The following is a 19,422-nucleotide window of genomic DNA, read 5'->3' on the forward strand; positions in this document are numbered from 1 at the left end:
TGCACAGGTTTGGTAGGTTTCCCTATGTGCCGGCTGAGCTAGAGGCCAAAATCTACAGGTAGGCACTTTGCAAAAAACAGCTGTGTTTTCTGTCAAAAAATGGGATGTGTCCACGTTGTGTTTTGGGGCATTTCCTGTCGCGGGCACTAGGCCTACCCATACAAGTGAGGTATCATTTTTATCGGGAGACTTGGGGGAACGCTGGGTGGAAGGAAATTTGTGGCTCCTCTCAGATTCCAGAACTTTCTGTCACCGAAATGAGAGGAAAACGTGTTTTTTTTTTTTTTTTTTTTTTTTTTTTTAGCCATGTTTTGAGGTTTGCAAAGGATTCTGGGTAACAGAACCTGGTCAGAGCCCCACAAGTCACCCCATCTTGGATTCCCCTAGGTCTCTAGTTTTCAAAAATGCATAGGGTTGGTAGGTTTCCCTAGGTGCCGGCTGAGGTAGAGGCCAAAATCCACAGCTAGGCACTTTGCTAAAAACAGCTCTGTTTTCTGTTAAAAAAATGGGATGTGTCCACGTTGTGTTTTGGGGCATTTCCTGTCGCGGGCACTAGGCCTACCCACACAAGTGAGGTATCATTTTTATCGGGAGACTTGGGGGAAAATAGAATAGCAAAACTAGTGTTATTGCCCCTTATCTTTCTCTAATTTTTTTCCTTCCAAATATAAGAGAGTGTGTAAAAAAGACGTCTATTATGCCCTGCAATTCACATGCTAGTATGGGCACCTCGAGAGATGTGCAAATAACCACTGCTCCTCAAAACCTTATCTTGAGCCCATTTTGGAAATGCAAAGGTTTTCTTGATACCTATTTTTCACTCTTCATATTTCAGCAAATTAATTGCTGTATACCCAGTATAGAATGAAAACCAACTGCAGGGTGCAACTCATTTATTGGCTCTGGGTACCTAGGGTTCTTGATGAACCTACAAGCCCTTTATATCCTCGCAACCAGAAGAGTCCAGCAGACAAAACGGTATATTGCTTTCAGAAATCTGACATCGCAGGAAAAAGTTACAGAGTAAAACATAAAGAAAAATGGCTGTTGTTTTCAGCTCAATTTCAATATTGTTTTATTTCAACTGTTATTTTCTGTAGGAAAACCTTGTAGGATCTACACAAATGACCCCTTGCTGAATTCAGAATTTTGTCTAGTTTTCAGAAATGTTTAGCTTTCCGGGATCCAGCATTGGTTTCACACCCATTCCTGTCACTAACTGGAAGGAGCCTGAAAGCACCAAAAATAGTAAAAATGGGGTATGTCCCAGTAAAATGCCATATTTGTGTTGAAAAATGTGGTTTTCTTATTCAAGTCTGCCCGTTCCTGAAAGGTGGGAAGATAGTGATTTCAGCACCAGAAACCCTTTGTTGATGGCATTTTCAGGGAAAAAACCACAAGCCTTCTTCGGCAGTCCTTTTTTCCAATTGTTTTGGAAAAAACGAAATTTTCACTGTATTTTGGCTATTTTCTTGGTCTCCTCCAGGGGAAACCACAAACTCTGGGTACCATTAGAATCCCTAGGATGTTGGAAAAAAAGGACGCAAATTTGGCGTGGATAGCTTATGTGTGTTATGAAGGCCTAAGCGCGAACTACCCCAAATATCCAAAAAAGGACTCAGCACTGGGGGGGAAAGGCCCAGCAGCTAAGAGGTTAAGGAAAACTGGCTGCAATACAAACAAAAAAAAACTGCTTTATTGAAAAAGCAATCACAGACATGGAGGTCTGCTGTCTCCAGCAGGCCACTATCCCTGTGAGTGCAGGGAATCGCAAGAGGGTTGCAAATTGTGACCCACCTCATTAATATTAATGAGGTGGGTCTTTGTGACACCCTTGCGATTCGCAGAATGTGTCTGTGACACCATTCTGCGTATGATTTTCCGCATCGGAAATTGAGAGTCGCACCGACTCGCAATTTCTGATTCGCAAAATCCTTTCTTGCTACATGTGGCCCTAAATTCCATAACACACACAAGATGGCAGAATTTTGTAGGCTGTGTCCGCTTCAGGCTGGTCAAACTAGGAGTGTGTGTCCAGCTTGGAAGTGCAACAAACCTCCTACATAGCTACTTTTCACACCTGTGCCAGATGGGCCCTGGCGCATGGGTTTTGGCATCTTCCTCTGAAAAGAGCCAGTTCTGCATACCAAAGGCAGGGGGCTTCTAAGAAGCTCCCTGCCTTGGAATGCAGATTTATGGTTTATTCTGTTGGGAGGGGTGTGTTATTACCCCGGCCAGAGTAGGCTTTGTTTATGACTTCAGAGAGCAAAGGCTCTCACCCTTGTGGGTAGGGGGTTGTCAGATTCTCATCTATCAATGCAGGCCGGCTAGAACTAGCCAGTGAGCTCACCAGCAGTTGGTAGGATTTCAGGGGGCACCTCTAAGGTGCCCTCTGGGTGCATGTGTTAATAAATCCATCACTGAAATAAGCAAGGGATTTTTGATACAAGATGCTTGTTACCAAACATCCCCAGTTTCAGTGAAGCTATCATGTTGCTGGGGAACTTGTATCAATCAGTGTCCAGCACATCTATTTAAAATGGCTTCACTTACTATGTTTAAGAATCAACAAAGACCTAGCAGGGGCATATATGCTCTCGCAGATATGTGCACACTTGTAATATTTTGCACACTGCCTTAGGTCTGTAAGTCCTGCTGTAGGGGTGACTTACAAATATTACATGCAGTGTTTATGGGACATGGCTCACAGGTGGTGTGACATTTTGGCCCTCATTACAACATCAGCGGTCTTTTAAAAAGACTACCGAGGCTGCGGGAGACAGAATACTGCCAGTGCCGGCAGCATTTCTGGCTCCCTATTATGACTTTGTTATGACAGTGTTACCGTCCGCTGGCCCAGCAGAAAAGTCACATCAACATTCATGCTGGCTCGTAATGAAGCCAGCGGCAATGCTGATGTGCAGCGGGTGCAGTTGCACCATCCCGCATTTCACTGCCCAAAATGCGCAGCAGGGCTATGCCTGGGGGCCCCTTCACTGCCCATGCCAAATGCATGGGCAGTAAAGGGGCCCCCAGGGGCACCCCAAGTCCCCCTTACCGCCAGCCTTTCCATGGCGGTGTTTACCGCCGTGGCCAGGCTGGCGGTCGGGCACCCATAATACCCAGGGCAGTGGTGCTTGCACCGCTGCCCTGGGGATTATGACCACCGAGTGAAAGCCTGGCGGTATAGTGGAGGGTATGGCCGTGGCTATTGCGCCACGGTCATAATAGCTGGCGGAACACCGCCAGCCTGTTGGCGGTGTTGCCACCAGGGTCGTAATGAGGCTCTAACTGTTTCACTTTTAGGGAGCACGTCATGCAGCCTGCAATGGAAGTCTGCAGGAGGTTGGTGCTGGGTCCCTTAGAGTGGCACAAGTTGTGCTGCAGCTCTTAGGAACCCTCGTCATTACCCATGCCCTAGGTACCAGGGGTACCGTTTACCAGGGACTTCAAGAGGTGCTAAACTGCCTAAATAAGATTAGCTTCCTGCTACAGAGGTCTGTGGGTAGAGATGCAATGGCGGACACAATCTGCCCACAATTGCAGCTTGAGGCTTTCTAGACTGTAGTTCAGAGTCTGGGAGAAGATTAGGTCCCATTGGTTTTGTGGTGAAGGAGCGGACTAATTGTGAGATGCTGAGATTGTGCAGATCATAAATGACTCCTTTGGCCTTGATGGGATTGTCCTCCCAGCTGTTAAAAACATCCAATAGGATGGAACAGGGTAGTGCTAAATTCCCATGTTTTATCTTGATAGGAATATAGAAAACCATTAAGATATTGACCTTTGCGTCACTCCGCATCACATTGTGTAACAGCTCAAAGTTCATGAAGCATTTCCTCATGCTCTGCCCTTCTTTTCGCCATGTTATGTTTTCAGGGTTTTTGGAAAACCAGGATAGCAAGTGTTCCGAAGTGGAGCATGTTTATAAGAATTGCTACACTGTGGTCTCCAGTGCACATGATTAACGTTACTGCATTTTTTCTTGTGGTGTTCTCCCCTTTTGGGAGTTGGGGGTCGGAAAACCTTTTACTGTAGTGCTTGGGCAGTGATGTTTGGTATATTAGGCATTCTACCATTTCTTTAAGGTTATCAGCCGGACACGTCTCAGTTGTCCATAGGATTCCCAGGTCTGGTGCTCCTGACCATGTTCTACACTCATTGTTAGAATTCAGTGAATGCCTTTTAAAAGTCTGAAACTATAGCACAATTTTTCTTGCAGCCCCATACATCTTGATTTTCTCACTAAGCACACAACTCTGTTGTTAAGCCACTCCAGCTTCATCTCAGTGACTGCCACTCTTTGGTACATTCAATCAACATTCTTGTGTGGTGCTTCCAACAAGAATATCCATTTGGTTTTCTGATTCGTCAGACATTACCATAATGGGTAATTTTTGTTTACTGGTCTTCTCCTAAGCGTTGGAGAAAGCAGACTAGTGTCTAAAGACATTTTTCTTTGACACTTAGCAGGTTTCTCAATTGTTTAGCCATGCCTAGACCTGTACTTTCTTAAGCCCACTAACTGAACGCAGAAACCAGGTTGAAAGAATGTCCGACTCTTTGGAATCTGCCCTGTCAAATGGTCTTTGAGCTCCAACTTTCCTCAATTTTGGACTGATGACTCTGAGTTCTCTGTGTGATGTACCCAGCAAAACTATTTCTTTAAACATCAGGGATCTTGTCACTGATGCCACTTGAATGTCTTGTGGCTGTTCCTTCTCTGCTGCACCAAACATTTTATGACTCTAGTCTCTATTCCATGCAATCCAGGTTTGTTGCAAACAAGGTATGTAGCAGCTTCCTTTCCTTCTCGTCTTGCTGACGTCTTGGGAGCTGCAGATGGTGCTGGGGCTAATGTTGTAACCGGATATGTCTTTTAGCCCCCATCAAATGTGGCTGTTTTTGCTCTGCTTGAAGTTTTTCAACCTTTGCCAGCATGTCTGCACTTTACTGTTAGATAGCTCGTTTATTACCATGCCCTTCCTCTGTGGCACGCACACCACATCCTTCCTTTGTGGCTCGCTCGAAGTTCAAAATGGCATTGAAATGGGTTGACGGAAGGAACATCACACACAACCTGTGTAAAGTCTAACGCCATGTTCACTCCGTTTCAGCTGTGCCTCAGCCAAGGGTTTTGAAGGCTGGCAGAAGATTTCTCTCCACTTCTGTGCTTCTCATTAAGCACCTTGCCATTATTGTGAAGGTATATGTAGGCTTTGTTGCTTGTTAACTTTTCCCTTTTCTGTCTTTCTAAACTCTGTAAAAGCTAACCCTTTTTTCTTTTAGGCTGCAGTTAGGCAAAATCATCAACCTTGAAGACAAACTAACGTTTTTGGTTTTTTTTTTTTAGACAATGAAATAGTGTGCTTCCTCAAAGTGCAGTTAGCTGAAGCCATCAACCTTCAGGACAAGAACCTATTGGCTCAGATTCAAGAAACTATGCGCTGTGTGGGCCGTTTTGATAACCGAACATGTCGAAAGCTCCTAGCGTCTGTAGCAGAGGACTATAGGTAAGGCTAGGTTGCTCATTTTAGCTATGGTTTGGGGACAGGTATCCTGCTCTTTTTAAAGGTTGCTTGTGTGTTATTTTAAAGGCACGAGTGACATTTTCTTGTGCATTCTGATGATCCTTAATTTTATATTAGATGACTGCTCAAGTCTTTGATAATTTTATAATTTTTACACAGCTAATACTGTCTTGGCAATGGTTTCACCTCATTAGTACCAGTTTAACTTAACGAAATACACAAGTAAATCTGAAAGATGACCAGTTAACTTTTTCTGCAGAGGGACTTCCACTGTGTCACAATGTTTTTTGTAACTTTTGATCTGTTTGCGCTAGAAGCACTTTTTTTTTAAATAATGGATTATGTAGCAAATGCTGCAAAATATTTATTATGCGAATAAAGCTGCAGCTGTAGAATCACGCATTTCCAGTTGCCCTGTGACAGACTCACACATGCAGGGTCTAGGAGATTGATGTTGGACTTTGAAAAGGGAGACAATAAGTGGTAGGAGTGAAAAGTGACTTAAACTCGTCAGATTGTTAGTATGTAGACTCTTCTGAATGGTCGACTGAAGATACACTTGGAGTCTTGCCTCTTTCTCTCATAGCCCGACAAGGCCAATAATAATACCGCTATTGGTGAGATATTTTTTAGGCTTGGAGCAAAGTAGACATACACTAGAAAAATTAGAAAATGTTGTGATTACACATCCATTTGTATCTCACACAAGGCTCCTGGGAAAATACTCTGGAAGAATTGGTACAGCACATTTGCTAACACTTTTCAACCAACCCCATTAATACAAAGTGTGATCAGGAAACTGTATACCATAGTTGTCAGTAATCCCTATAGTTATCAGAGATTTCAAAAGCACCCCATATGAAGATCCGAGTATGTATGAGAATGCGTCTGAAGATTAGAGTGTCTGATACCTCTTACAAAGATCAAAGTACATCTGAGCAGGGCGCAGTCACTCATGCCGGACCTACTAATTTAATGCTACAGCTCCTGAAATTATATTGATAGAGTTTAATTCTTGAGACTTAAACAGGAATGCATGGGAATACTCAGAGAGACCAGGTGCCTAACACCAGAAAGTGGTGTTGTGATCATAAATCTTAAATTTAAGGTAAGATGTACCTATTACAGTTTCAAAGCAAAACAACATAGGTCTTCACCACAATGAGCAGGTGACCAAAACATAAACTGCTACATCTCATTGTAGGAAGTTGGCTCTGTATGTGCTATTTCAAAGTAAGGAATAGCATGCACAGAGTCCAAGGGTTCCCCTTAGAGGTAAAACAGTGGTAAAAGAGATAATACTAATGCTCTATTTTGTGGTAGTGTGGTCGAGCAGTAGGCTTATCCAAGGAGTAGTGTTAAGCACTTGTTGTACATACACATAGACAATAAATGAGGTACACACACTCAGAGACAAATCCAGCCAATAGGTTTTGTTATAGAAAAATATCTTTTCTTAGTTTATTTTAAGAACCACAGGTTCAAATTTAACATGTAATATCTTGTTTGAAAGGTATTGCAGGTAAGTACATTAGGAACTTTGAATCATTTCAATTGCATGTATACTTTTCAAGTTATTCACAAATAGCTACTTTAAAAGTGGACACTTAGTGCAATTTTCACAGTTCCTGGGGGAGGTAAGTTTTTGTTAGTTTTACCAGGTAAGTAAGACACTTACAGGGCTCAGTTCTTGGTCCAAGGTAGCCCACCGTTGGGGGTTCAGAGCAACCCCAAAGTTACCACACCAGCAGCTCAGGGCCGGTCAGGTGCAGAGTCCAAAGTGGTGCCCAAAACGCATAGGCTAGAATGGAGAGAAGGGGGTGCCCCGGTTCCGGTCTGCTTGCAGGTAAGTACCCGCGTCTTCGGAGGGCAGACCAGGGGGGTTTTGTAGGGCACCGGGGGGGGACACAAGCCTACACAGAAATTTCACCCTCAGCAGCGCGGAGGCGGCCGGGTGCAGTGTAGAAACAAGCGTCGGGTTTTCAATGTTAGTCTATGAGAGATCAACGGATCTCTTCAGCGCTGCAGGCAGGCAAGGGGGGGCTTCCTCGGGGAAACCTCCACTTGGGCAAGGGAGAGGGACTCCTGGGGGTCACTTCTCCAGTGAAAGTCCAGTCCTTCAGGTCCTGGGGGCTGCGGGTGCAGGGTCTTTTCCAGGCGTCGGGACTTAGGTTTCAGAGAGTCGCGGTCAGGGGAAGCCTCGGGATTCCCTCTGCAGGCGGCGCTGTGGGGGCTCAGGGGGGACAGGTTTTGGTACTCACAGTCGGAGAGTAGTCCGGGGGTCCTCCCTGAGGTGTTGGTTCTCCACCAGCCGAGTCGGGGTCGCCGGGTGCAGTGTTGCAAGTCTCACGCTTCTTGCGGGGAGTTGCAGGGTTCTTTAAAGCTGCTTCTTGAGACAAAGTTGCAGTCTTTTTGGAGCAGGTCCGCTGTCCTCGGGAGTTTCTTGTCGTCGTCGAAGCAGGGCAGTCCTCAGAGGATTCAGAGGTCGCTGGTCCCTTTGGAAGGCGTCGCTGGAGCAGAGTTCTTTGGAAGGCAGGAGACAGGCCGGTGAGTTTCTGGAGCCAAGGCAGTTGTTGTCTTCTGGTCTTCCTCTGCAGGGGTTTTCAGCTGGGCAGTCCTTCTTCTTGTAGTTGCAGGAATCTAATTTTCTAGGGTTCAGGGTAGCCCTTAAATACTAAATTTAAGGGCGTGTTTAGGTCTGGGGGGTTAGTAGCCAATGGCTACTAGCCCTGAGGGTGGGTACACCCTCTTTGTGCCTCCTCCCAAGGGGAGGGAGTCACTATCCTAACCCTATTGGGGGAATCCTCCATCTGCAAGATGGAGGATTTCTAAAAGTTAGAGTCACCTCAGCTCAGGACACCTTAGGGGCTGTCCTGACTGGCCAGTGACTCCTCCTTGTTATTCTCATTATTTTCTCCGGCCTTGCCGCCAAAAGTGGGGGCCGGGGCCGGAGGGGGCGGGCAACTCCACTAGCTGGAGTGTCCTGCGGTGCTGTGACAAAGGGGTGAGCCTTTGAGGCTCACCGCCAGGTGTTACAGCTCCTGCCTGGGGGAGGTGTTAGCATCTCCACCCAGTGCAGGCTTTGTTACTGGCCTAAGAGTGACAAAGGCACTCTCCCCATGGGGCCAGCAACATGTCTCTAGTGTGGCAGGCTGCTGGAACTAGTCAGCCTACACAGATAGTCGGTTAAGTTTCAGGGGGCACCTCTAAGGTGCCCTCTGGGGTGTATTTTGCAATAAAATGTACACTGGCATCAGTGTGCATTTATTGTGCTGAGAAGTTTGATACCAAACTTCCCAGTTTTCAGTGTAGCCATTATGGTGCTGTGGAGTTCGTGTTTGACAAACTCCCAGACCATACACTCTTATGGCTACCCTGCACTTACAATGTCTAAGGTTTTGTTTAGACACTGTAGGGGTACCATGCTCATGCACTGGTACCCTCACCTATGGTATAGTGCACCCTGCCTTAGGGCTGTAAGGCCTGCTAGAGGGATGTCTTACCTATACTGCATAGGCAGTGAGAGGCTGGCATGGCACCCTGAGGGGAGTGCCATGTCGACTTACTCGTTTTGTCCTCACTAGCACACACAAGCTGGCAAGCAGTGTGTCTGTGCTGAGTGAGAGGTCTCCAGGGTGGCATAAGACATGCTGCAGCCCTTAGAGACCTTCCTTGGCATCAGGGCCCTTGGTACTAGAAGTACCAGTTACAAGGGACTTATCTGGATGCCAGGGTCTGCCAATTGTGGATACCATGGTACATTTTAGGTGAAAGAACACTGGTGCTGGGGCCTGGTTAGCAGGGTCCCAGCACACTTCTCAGTCAAGTCAGCATCAGTATCAGGCAAAAAGTGGGGGGTAACTGCAACAGGGAGCCATTTCTTTACACTCATCAAGACAGGGCTGATTTGTTCCTCTGACAAAGTACATATCCATGTTCATACAGCCTACAAAAATATTCAGTGGAAAGGACCCCATGAGAATTGCCTAAAACATACCTTTCATACCAGACTCGTAGTGAACCAATTCATTGTTACCTTAATATTTCAAAACTCAATAGAGCATACCGCAAGTATTCCTGATTCCAGTAATGATTAAGAGCTCCACAGAAGTCCAAAGGTTAAGAACCACTGTTAGAGCACAGAAAATAGGTACTTAATTGAAAAATCAGAAATATATATATATTTTTTTAATTTAACAGTACAGAAAAACAGGTACCAAAAAGATCACAATCTACTTGTTCATTATTGCCCGAAATGTTAACTTGTATGCATGTTATCCTTTTAATTTGGTTTGTGGATTGCTGACAGTTAATCTGTGACTGCATTGAACACCTTACTAAACACATTTAAAATTAAACCATTAGCTTCTTCATTTGGGAAAAGAGGAGCTGCAATAATCATATAAGTTTTTCAAAGCAGTTTGTATAATTCAGCACAAGGCAGTGATTCAGGCTTTAGGTACCTCAGCCCAGTGCTTGATTTGTAAAGGATGAGTGCAGGTGCCAAGCCTCAATTCGGAAGCCCAAGGCCTGTGCAATTACATGTTGGCGCACCAAATACCAACACTTTGTAGACTTAAATCCATCTTGTGCCTATCGAATCCACTACCAGACATTCCCTACCTCTTTATTTTACTCACTCTTGCAGAGTCCTGCTTTCTCCATTTGTGATGGTTTTTCAGTCTTTCTATTCCTCTTTCTTTTTGCTTTGTGTAATTAAGTGCCGTCCCTCAAAATGAGAGCTGTGGCCCCCACCGGCAACTGCCAGCTCTAATACGCACTGTCTCAGCCACCAATTATCCCTGTTGGCAACCAAATATTTGTTTCATGCATAATTAAATATAAATAAATGTGTGGCTTTTATTGTTTTTTTTGACAATTCTGTAAAATTGCCCCCATCTCTGCATGGCAAACATATAATGATTTGTGGCAGTTGACTCCTAAGGTGTTGTTTGATTAGGGAATGCAGTCCCTTCCATTTCCACAGTCTGCGTGTTTCTTCATCAAGTTGCCGCAAGGCTGGAGCTTTCCCCGATCTTATTCTATGTTAATGTTGAGCCTCTAAGCCAGCTTCTTTAAAGCACTGGCATTAATTTCCACTAATATGTGGATGACACTCAACTATACATAAAGATATACTCCACCCACGAGCCGCTCACACTCCAGAGAGGTATGCACAAACTACACACATGGATATCAACTAGTTATCTAAAATGTAATCAAAAGAAAGCAATTTTTATTAGTCTCACGTGAATCTAAAAATAAGTTAGACCTAGGTCTGTCTGCAGAGCTACTTTATTTTGGCTGAATACCATCTCCCTCATTTTCTGTCATATCATTAGGATTTGGGATATACACCTACCTATCTTTGCAAACTGGCACAGACTGCAAGTTTAATCTGCATGAATTAAACTGAAATGAGCTACTTCTCTCCAATGACCATATAAAATCTAATTATTTCCATAATTGATGCAGGAAATGCCACCCTATTACTCATAAAAGTTGTACTTTTTGCATGTGTGGCTGTAGTTTCAGATGCTAGGCATACTCCTGCCACCTAGCGTTTTGGCATGGCGTTTTCAAGTTGTTTTGTTTTGAACAAGTCTTTCGAGTCATAAGATGAGACGAGACTCCTTTTCTGGTCCACAATGTGCATGGACCCGACCTTTGGAAGAACAGCCTGCTTTTCAATGACTCCCTCTCTTGCTACTCTACTAGATACTTTTGGAGAACTGCTGACTACTGGTTGATGCCACGAGAGCTGGCTCCCCGCAACTCCTCTTGCGCACTTCGGGGTCTGCATGTCCTCCGTGGACCTTCTGCACTGGAGAATGCAGGCCCAGAGAGGTTGACGGAACAAAGACCCTTCCAAAATTGCAGCCGGTGCCATTTGAAGTATCCTAGTTAGGACGCCATGACATCTGCATTTAGCGCCTCTCCCCGGCCCCCAACACCTCTTGCAAGTTCTGACTCTCCTTCCGCTCCAAGAACATCTTAAGGTACCACAGAGGGAGACGTTGTGCACACCACAAAATATCTGATATCTTCTGAGACTCCAGATGTATTTGCTGAACAAGACCCCCTAGGTGCAGAAGCAGGTGATTATTCAGGGCCATCTGCCATCACGCCAGTGCAGCTATTGCCTATCCCAATCCCAGAGACTGTTTCCTCGAGTGACTCCAAGCATTAGAAAGAAGAGAATGCCAAACTTGTGCCAAAAATAGCTGTGCCTCGAACTAAGAAAAAGCCTAGGGTCTTAAGTACATCACCTGTCTCCAAGAAGCATGCTTCCAAACCAGGATCATACAAGAGGTCCTACTCCGAGGAAGAGCACTGCTCCTGCAGGACTTGGATATCGAGCACATGCATAAAAAACTGCAGCTGCTTTCACCACCAAAACCGACCACCAAAAGTCCTGTCAGTGCCGAAGAGCCAGATCCGAAGAATAGGAGGCACCATTTGCACAACAGCTTTAGGAGAAGCTCAACACCAGGAAGAAGCATCTTTGTTTGCCATATCACCGGATGGATATCTGTGAAACCACGTCCTCTGAAGGCCTCTGAGACACTTCCTTGCAGGAGAAGGATTGCCTTCGAAAACAAATCCTCCTCAGCAGCCCCTTTGGTGCTGCCACCAAAAAACACAAGGAGGGGGGGCTTAAGCCCTCTCCCATATGTTCTAACTCCACCACCCCCACCTTTACCACTAGTTCCACCGCCCACAATATGATGCTCATGCACTCCAGTTCCTCTGCTTCCACTCAATTCCCCTGAGTTCCCCCGATACGCCTTCTCTGATCCAGGCAGACCCTATAAACCCATAACATTTTATGACCAATCATTTGTCACAGAGCCCACCAATGACCCCTGAAAAAAACTACAGTGTTGTCCCCTGCTGATCCTGATTTGGATCACTACCATGTTAGGACATTCCTGCTGGATGATTTAGTGGCCTAACACAAGCTTATCCGAAGGGCTGCTGCACATAATGAGATTGACTTGCATGTAGTTCAGGAGTACACCATGACTATTGGGAGTATGTGTCCCTTAACACCATGTTTGCCAAATTTATGACTTAGAGCTGCTGGCCATACGACTAACCCTCAAAGCCTTCTTTGAAGTCGTGTGAGGGAAGGTAGCTCTAATCAAGACAGACAGCTTGATAGCCATGTATTATTTGCAGAAAAAGGATGGCACACACTCGCTCCAACCTGCTGCTAGAGCAAGGGGTTTGGCTTTGGGCTATCTGTCACGACATACAGCTCCTACCAGAGATGGACATTGACTTTGCACTACATGCTGTGAACAGATGCTTGAACAGATGCTGTCTCAGCAGCTGATAAAATGCTTTGTAAGAATCTCAAGAGAGTCTGGAGGAGACGATGTCTGTCTGCAGATAATGCCTCCTACAAAGAGGGACTCAGAAAATATGTTTCCAATTCAGTTATCACAAGCTGCTTATTTTAAGGGCAATCAATTTTTCTGCTGCCTCAGAAAGACCCTATAAAAATGTTTAAATTGTTAGGAATTTCTTACATTCTGGGCCATGCACCCCGGTCTCTGTTGAGTTGTGTGGTAAGCTATCTGATTGTTTTGTGGGGCAAAATAATAATAATTGTGAATAATCTTGAGGCCACACTGGTGATTTCTGTATTTGAGACCAAGTCGGTCAGCCAAGATCGGACAGTGGCATGGGACCTTCTCGTTGGAAGTGTCTAAGAAAGCTATTTTGAGTTGTAAATCTGGGTCCCCAGCTGATCCCTGCTTGATCTTGGCATCAACACTTTGGTTTGTCAACCCTACATTAAACCAACTTTGCAGAACTTCTCCTGAGTTGGTGACTGTCCTAGCAAGCTGAAAACAGGAGAAAGTAATTACTTTGTTTAAAAAAAAAACTTACAAAAAACCCGCAGTAGATCGGGCACATCGGCCCAATTTTACACCGATTGCGCTTCTACTGGCTGCCTCTACAATGTTTGAAAAATTGATTAATACTCAACTATCAGAGTATATTGGGCAGTATTGGTTGTTGCACCCTTCTCAGTCGGGATTCCAGTCCCGTCATAGTACCAAGCGGCTCTCCTGGAGGTGGTCTACTCCATCAAGTTGACTAAGGTCAAGAAAAAAATGCCACCTTGATTCTATTAGACCACTCGCCAGGATTCGGAAGTCTCCCACCCAATTCTTTTACAGTGACTTGCAGATATTGGGGGGTGGGGCATCTGGCGCTTCAATGGAATCAATCCTTTCTAGAAAATACCGCACAGGGTGTGTGCATGACACCTTATTCATCTGCTACCAAGTATCTTAACCTTTGAGTCCCCCAGGGCTCAACTCTGAGCCCTACCTCATTTAGTATTGATATGTCCTCTCAGGCTCCTTTGTTAGAGTCGTTTGGTGTGAACATAATTTCTAATGCAGATGACACAGCTGTTCCTCTTTTTGGGAATGAGGCTTCAGCTGACCAGGAGTCCAGTCTTTGGTAGGTACTCCACTGGGCTGTGTGCTAGCATCCTCCAATGTAACTCGGATACGATTGAGATTTTGCTGTTTTGCTGTCCAACATCTAGGCCACTTTCCCATCCACCTGCTTTATTTTCTAGGAATTTGTGAGTCAAGCTTAGCCAGCAGCTCTCATTCCAGCCGCAGTTGGCCCTGCTGGTGGGTTCATGTTTCACGTTGCTGGGGACTCCTAAGAATTATTTTTCTTCAGCCACTTTACTCCTGGAAAACTGTGGTCCATGCTTTTATCACATCAAAAGTTGACTATGCTAACGTCCTGTCCCTGGGTTTGCCAAGTTGCCTTTTTAAGCCGTTACAGGTAGTACAAAATGCAGCTGCTGGTCTGCTGTTAAAGTGTCCTCGACCGCCCCTTTCTCCCCTCATCTCAAGACTCTGCATTGGCTGCAACAAGGAAAGGATATTGTTTAAAACTTCAGTTCTTGGGCACCGATCCTTCTATGGCAAAAGCCCTCAGAACATATCTGACCGATATATCCACTATCGACCTTCTTGGGCACTTCGTTTTGCTGATGCTATGGTTGCATTATTTCGGAAAATTAAATGCACAAAGAAAGGGTTTAATCCTTTGCTTTCTTGGCAGTATATGAAACACACAAAAGGTGATGGGAGGCTGCCTGCAAAAAGTCGAGCCACTGGCAAGCACTCCATCCTATCTTTCTTTTGCTCACCATGCCACCCCAGTTTGTACCCAGCCATTGGCAAATCAGTCTTGACCCCACTCCTCATGGGAACAGTCCAGCTCGAACTGCGAAGTTGGGTCCTTCCTGACCCAGGACACAAGCCACCCAGAACCAGTTTCACCATAGTTTATGGGTTCACAAGCTGGGCACCGCTTGGTTCCAGTGACACAGCATGGGATGCACGCATGGGCATACCCGTGCCAATTAGGGTGGTACATGAAAACCACAAAAGATGATGGGAGGCTGCTTGCGATAAGTATAACCACTGGCATTTGCTTGGGGTAGCACTACCAACCCATCGTGCTTTTGCTCGCCATGCCACCTCATTTTGGAGCCAGCTATATGCAAATCAGTCTTGACCCTGCTCCTCATGGAAACAGTCCATCTCATACTGCCAAGACAGGTCCTACCTGAACGGGAATTCAAGCAACCTTGGATCAGTTTTGCCCTAGTTATGGGCTCATCAGCCAGGTACAACTTGGTTCCAGTAGCAGTGAGCACAGGACCCATACTAGGGAGCTACATAAAACACACAAAAGCTGATGGGAGCCTGCTTGCAATAAGCAGTAACTTAGCAATAGGCTCAAATTGTTTCTGTTGTACTCTGTTGCATGGTTCTCAATGTTTTTTTTCCTTGCCTCCTAATCACCTCCATCCTCCATTTCTGTTGTTTCTCCTCCTGCAGGGGTCTAGGTGCCTTTTTCCTCCATTGAAGGAATGTGCTATGGTTGGTTGTCTGTTTTAGGATAAGCACTCTTTCCCCTTAAGGTGCAGTAGTGCTAGTTATAAACAGTCGTAATAAATAAGGTGAATGCCAGAAATGTCTTTGCAGACTTCTTTCCCTTGCCCTCCAAAGAAAGGAAATCTCTCCCTCTTCTCCCTTTGTGTCTCCGGCATTCATGTGAAGTTCCCCACCTGTTTGCTGAGCTCTTGCCTGAGCCCCCCTGCCCCCTGACAAGTTCCAGGATCACTTCCCCCAGTGTTGTATCGTCAGATTGTTATAAAGTGCAACTATTGAAGGGGAATGTGAACACCTGCTGGGAGATGCCACTGTATCAGCAACACCAAACCCACACGGTGGCACCATACAGCCTTAAAGTAAGTAGCTAGGGTGAGTCAATGGCCAGTCCGCTGATGACAACCCAGACTGTAGGACGCTGGGTTCTGGTTGCATTAACCACGCAAACGTGGAGCTGCAGCATAACTTGTGCCACTCTAAGGGAACCATCACCAACCTAATGCAGACTGCTATTGCAAGCTGCGTGACAAGGTGCCCCAAAAAGTGAAAACACAGCATAGCACTCAACCCAGACAAAAGAAGTTTGAGGCCATTTAAGCCAGGTACTGAATTTGACTAACTTTAATGTCTATAAATAAGGATAATATCTATGTGATTTGAAGAATCCTTGGAATGTGTTTACACCACTGTGGCCTACTCTTGTTCTATAGCTTCAGCTGCTTCTCACCTCCTCTATCAAAAAGGGCGTGGGGCCTTTACCTCTTCATGGAATCAAAGCTGTTTCGTGATTGCCAGTGAAATCGCTTATCAAATACCAAAATAATAAAAAGAACTTCTGAGTACTTCACTACACCTTAGAAATGATCCTGCAACAATAAAATATTTCCTGCAAATGTGCCTTGTAAGATGGTAAAAACAGATTTTCAGAATTAGTGAAAACAGTGGAAAATGTGCATTGTTGTCCGAAATATAAACACTGTCCACAGAAAAACCTATTAGTACTGTGTATTCTTGGAGTGACGGGCTCTTGGTCCGATTCCTGAAACCAGTATATCAAAATGAATCCTCCTGTGAAGACAAAGTTTTCATTTGTTAGCATGTAAACAACTGAGTCGGAATTCATTTAGCCAGAGCACAAGGGCAAATCATTTTTAGTAATATATGCAGACTTACAGTATAGATCTCTACACGGACTTTCATGGCACATCATTGAATCAACATTAATGAAAGGGAGTCACTGGTGTTGCAAACAGTGGTGAAAAACGTATTAAAAAATGTGGCAAAAGTCTCCAGTCCACACTTGAAAACTACTTGCTGTCCTGTTCTGTGTTCTTCAAGTGAAGCAACACTAGATTAATGCTGCAAATAAAGACTAGCTGCTCAATTTGTGTGCAGTGAGATGCCGTAGATTCACATGCATACTCGCACATCCTCCCCCAGAAATTGAAATATTAAGATGTACCCAAAGAGGACACATACAGCTTTTGTGCAGAAACCAATCTGAAGATTGGGCTTCGTGCGAGGGAAGGCAGAGCTGTATGTCTAGGGTATTGGAGTTTCATTACATGCGCTAGTGTCGCCTAGAAAGGAGCGCCTCCTTCACGCTCTGTAGCACTGTTAAACTGGACCCCGAGAATGTGAACAAGTTCTTTAAAACCCTGCATCTTTAACTTGGGTGTGACACCTGCTTTGTATGAGGTGTGAATTTTGGAGAAAAAGAATGTTTTTGACTTTTTTGTGTGGAAACTCAACACCAGAATCTCAAACCCCCTGGATTTGTACCGTCTTGCAACCAAACACCCCTGCTGTATGTATGTTTTTTTTAAATGGAGGGCTCATCGTTAATTTGAAAATCTAGTACCTATCAGTTAAACTTGTTAAATACATAGTGGGGTCATGTTCAACTCAGAACCTATTCCAGTGGATGTCCGTATCACTGCCTTTTCTCAGGAACAGCAGATCTGGTGGTTGTTCCAAAGCTTTAGGAGATTACGTCATCCTTGCTGCCTGGTTATCATTGTCCTCTTTATAATTTCTAATGCCGCGGTGTGTAAATCATTCTAGGGAGCCTTGACCACTCCTTGCGAATCATTTGGCGTCCACAGGCCTCTAGCATTCACTTGTCCAGACACGTACATGTAACCCCACACACAGACTACACATTTTACTGACATTCTTCATGCATGTCCAGACTTCATGAAGGCCGCTAACTTCTAACATAGGAGAACAACAGACGTTAGAAAGGGAAACCATTTAAACAATCTGCCACCATCAGTGGTCTCCACATAGTCCAGATGGCAGTACCCGTGCACAGAAACGGCTACACAGCTTGGCTGTTGGTGAAAAACTTTGCAGTAGTGGGAGTGCCGCCAGAGGACCTACTGTGTTGCCAAGGTCACTGTGGAAAGCACGCAGGACTGAAAACCCTACAATGGCAGGGTGGCACATTTTCAGAAGGTAATATGGAGATTTATCCAAGGACCACTGAGGGGTGTCTTTATTCTAGGTCCAGTGGTCAATACCACACATGGTAGCACCAAGCTTTCTAGGCGTACCTCTGCTTTATCAGAAGGTAATCCACAGTCATCCAGTCCAGTCCAGTCCAGCCCAGCCCAGCCCAGCCCAGCCCAAATAAATTAGAGCCCATGGCCCATTTAGGACTGAAAGTGAAATCCCTCTCCCTCATTTCCACTAACAGCCTCTCCTTTCCTATCCCCTATCTAAACATGTGACATGGCAAATAGATTTGCCAATTTTCAAATCTTCTTTCAGCCTCCTGGCCTGACTCTGTTCACTGCCAAATCAAATTTTCTTTATCGAAGTCCTCAGACCTTTCTCTCGAACAGCATAGGACTTCCTTCATTTTCCGTGGACTGATGCAGCTCGGTGAATTCAGAAAAGTTTCTCATTTAGCTATAAACTACTCACAAACTATCAAGTATGCAGAATGTAACAGACGTAATGTGACAACAAAAGGGTGCGATGTAATAAGTGAGGACTATCCCTGGGTCTGTTACGTTAGTAGTGTGTTACGTACAACATACTTGAATAAAGAGGTCCGCTAGTTGGGGCTAAATCTTCCAGTTCTACACAGCATCTCAGATGCTATTATGTATGCCGGAAGCCAATTTGGTGTCTTTGTAAGGTGCAAACAAAGCTCATTTGCAACTAAAGCAAGTCTCCAACAGAAGTAGTTGTGGATCTCATTACATTTTTACTCTTGGTGAATAAGGTTTTGCAGTGTCTGTTTTCAGTGCCGAACTATTGCTTTGAAGGAAGTTGCCTACAAGGTTCCTTTCTTTCCTCCTTATCTTGTTTGCTAGGTTTTTGTTTACACCATTTTAAGGATGAACTAATGTAAAACTGCTTAACTACAAGGCGAGGTAAATGGTGCCTAATATTACAGATTTTATAGCATTCTTGTGACTTAAGACCTTACTAACAATTCATTTTTTGTAGGAAAAGGGCTCCATATATTGCTTATTTAACTCGATGCCGTCAGGGTCTTCAGAGCACACAAGCTCATCTAGAAAGACTTCTGCAGAGGGTGCTGCGAGACAAAGAAGTGGCCACAAGATACTTTACAACAGTTTGTGTGAGGCTATTGCTGGAGAGCAAAGAGAAGAATATTCAAGAATTCATTAAAGGTAATTGGGTCACATTTTGAACCATTGTGTACAGTAGAAGGACTCTAAATATATCTAGTGTTCTGAGGTGGTGCTATATACTACGTTTGGCTCATTTGAGTGCCCTTCCTACTTTAGGATGGGCAGATCCCCTTGTTGTTGTGCCTTGTGCTTTGTAACAGCCTTTATCATTTTTCTTTCTTAATGCATTTTCAAAGATCTGCTGAGACGAGGTTCTAGGAAATCAAAGTTTAAATTTGTAATGTTATTTATTATAGTTTGTTTTGTTTTTACAAATGACAGTGTGCGACATCTGAATTTTGT

General features: G+C 44.7%; 1 protein-coding gene across 13 annotated transcripts in view; it reads left to right on the forward strand.

Moving 5' to 3' along the window:
• Positions 1 to 19,422, forward strand: part of GAPVD1 (GTPase activating protein and VPS9 domains 1) — a 418,483-nt gene that overhangs the window by 351,026 nt on the left and 48,035 nt on the right. For all 13 annotated transcript variants that reach the window (XM_069241756.1, XM_069241749.1, XM_069241751.1 and 10 more), the window contains 2 exons: positions 5,354 to 5,513; positions 18,932 to 19,119. In XM_069241756.1, coding sequence (XP_069097857.1) covers positions 5,354 to 5,513; positions 18,932 to 19,119 — 348 coding nt within the window. The remainder of the gene's footprint in view (positions 1 to 5,353; positions 5,514 to 18,931; positions 19,120 to 19,422) is intronic.

Source organism: Pleurodeles waltl, chromosome 6, assembly GCF_031143425.1.
Source record: "Pleurodeles waltl isolate 20211129_DDA chromosome 6, aPleWal1.hap1.20221129, whole genome shotgun sequence".
NCBI classification, from domain to species: domain Eukaryota; kingdom Metazoa; phylum Chordata; class Amphibia; order Caudata; family Salamandridae; genus Pleurodeles; species Pleurodeles waltl.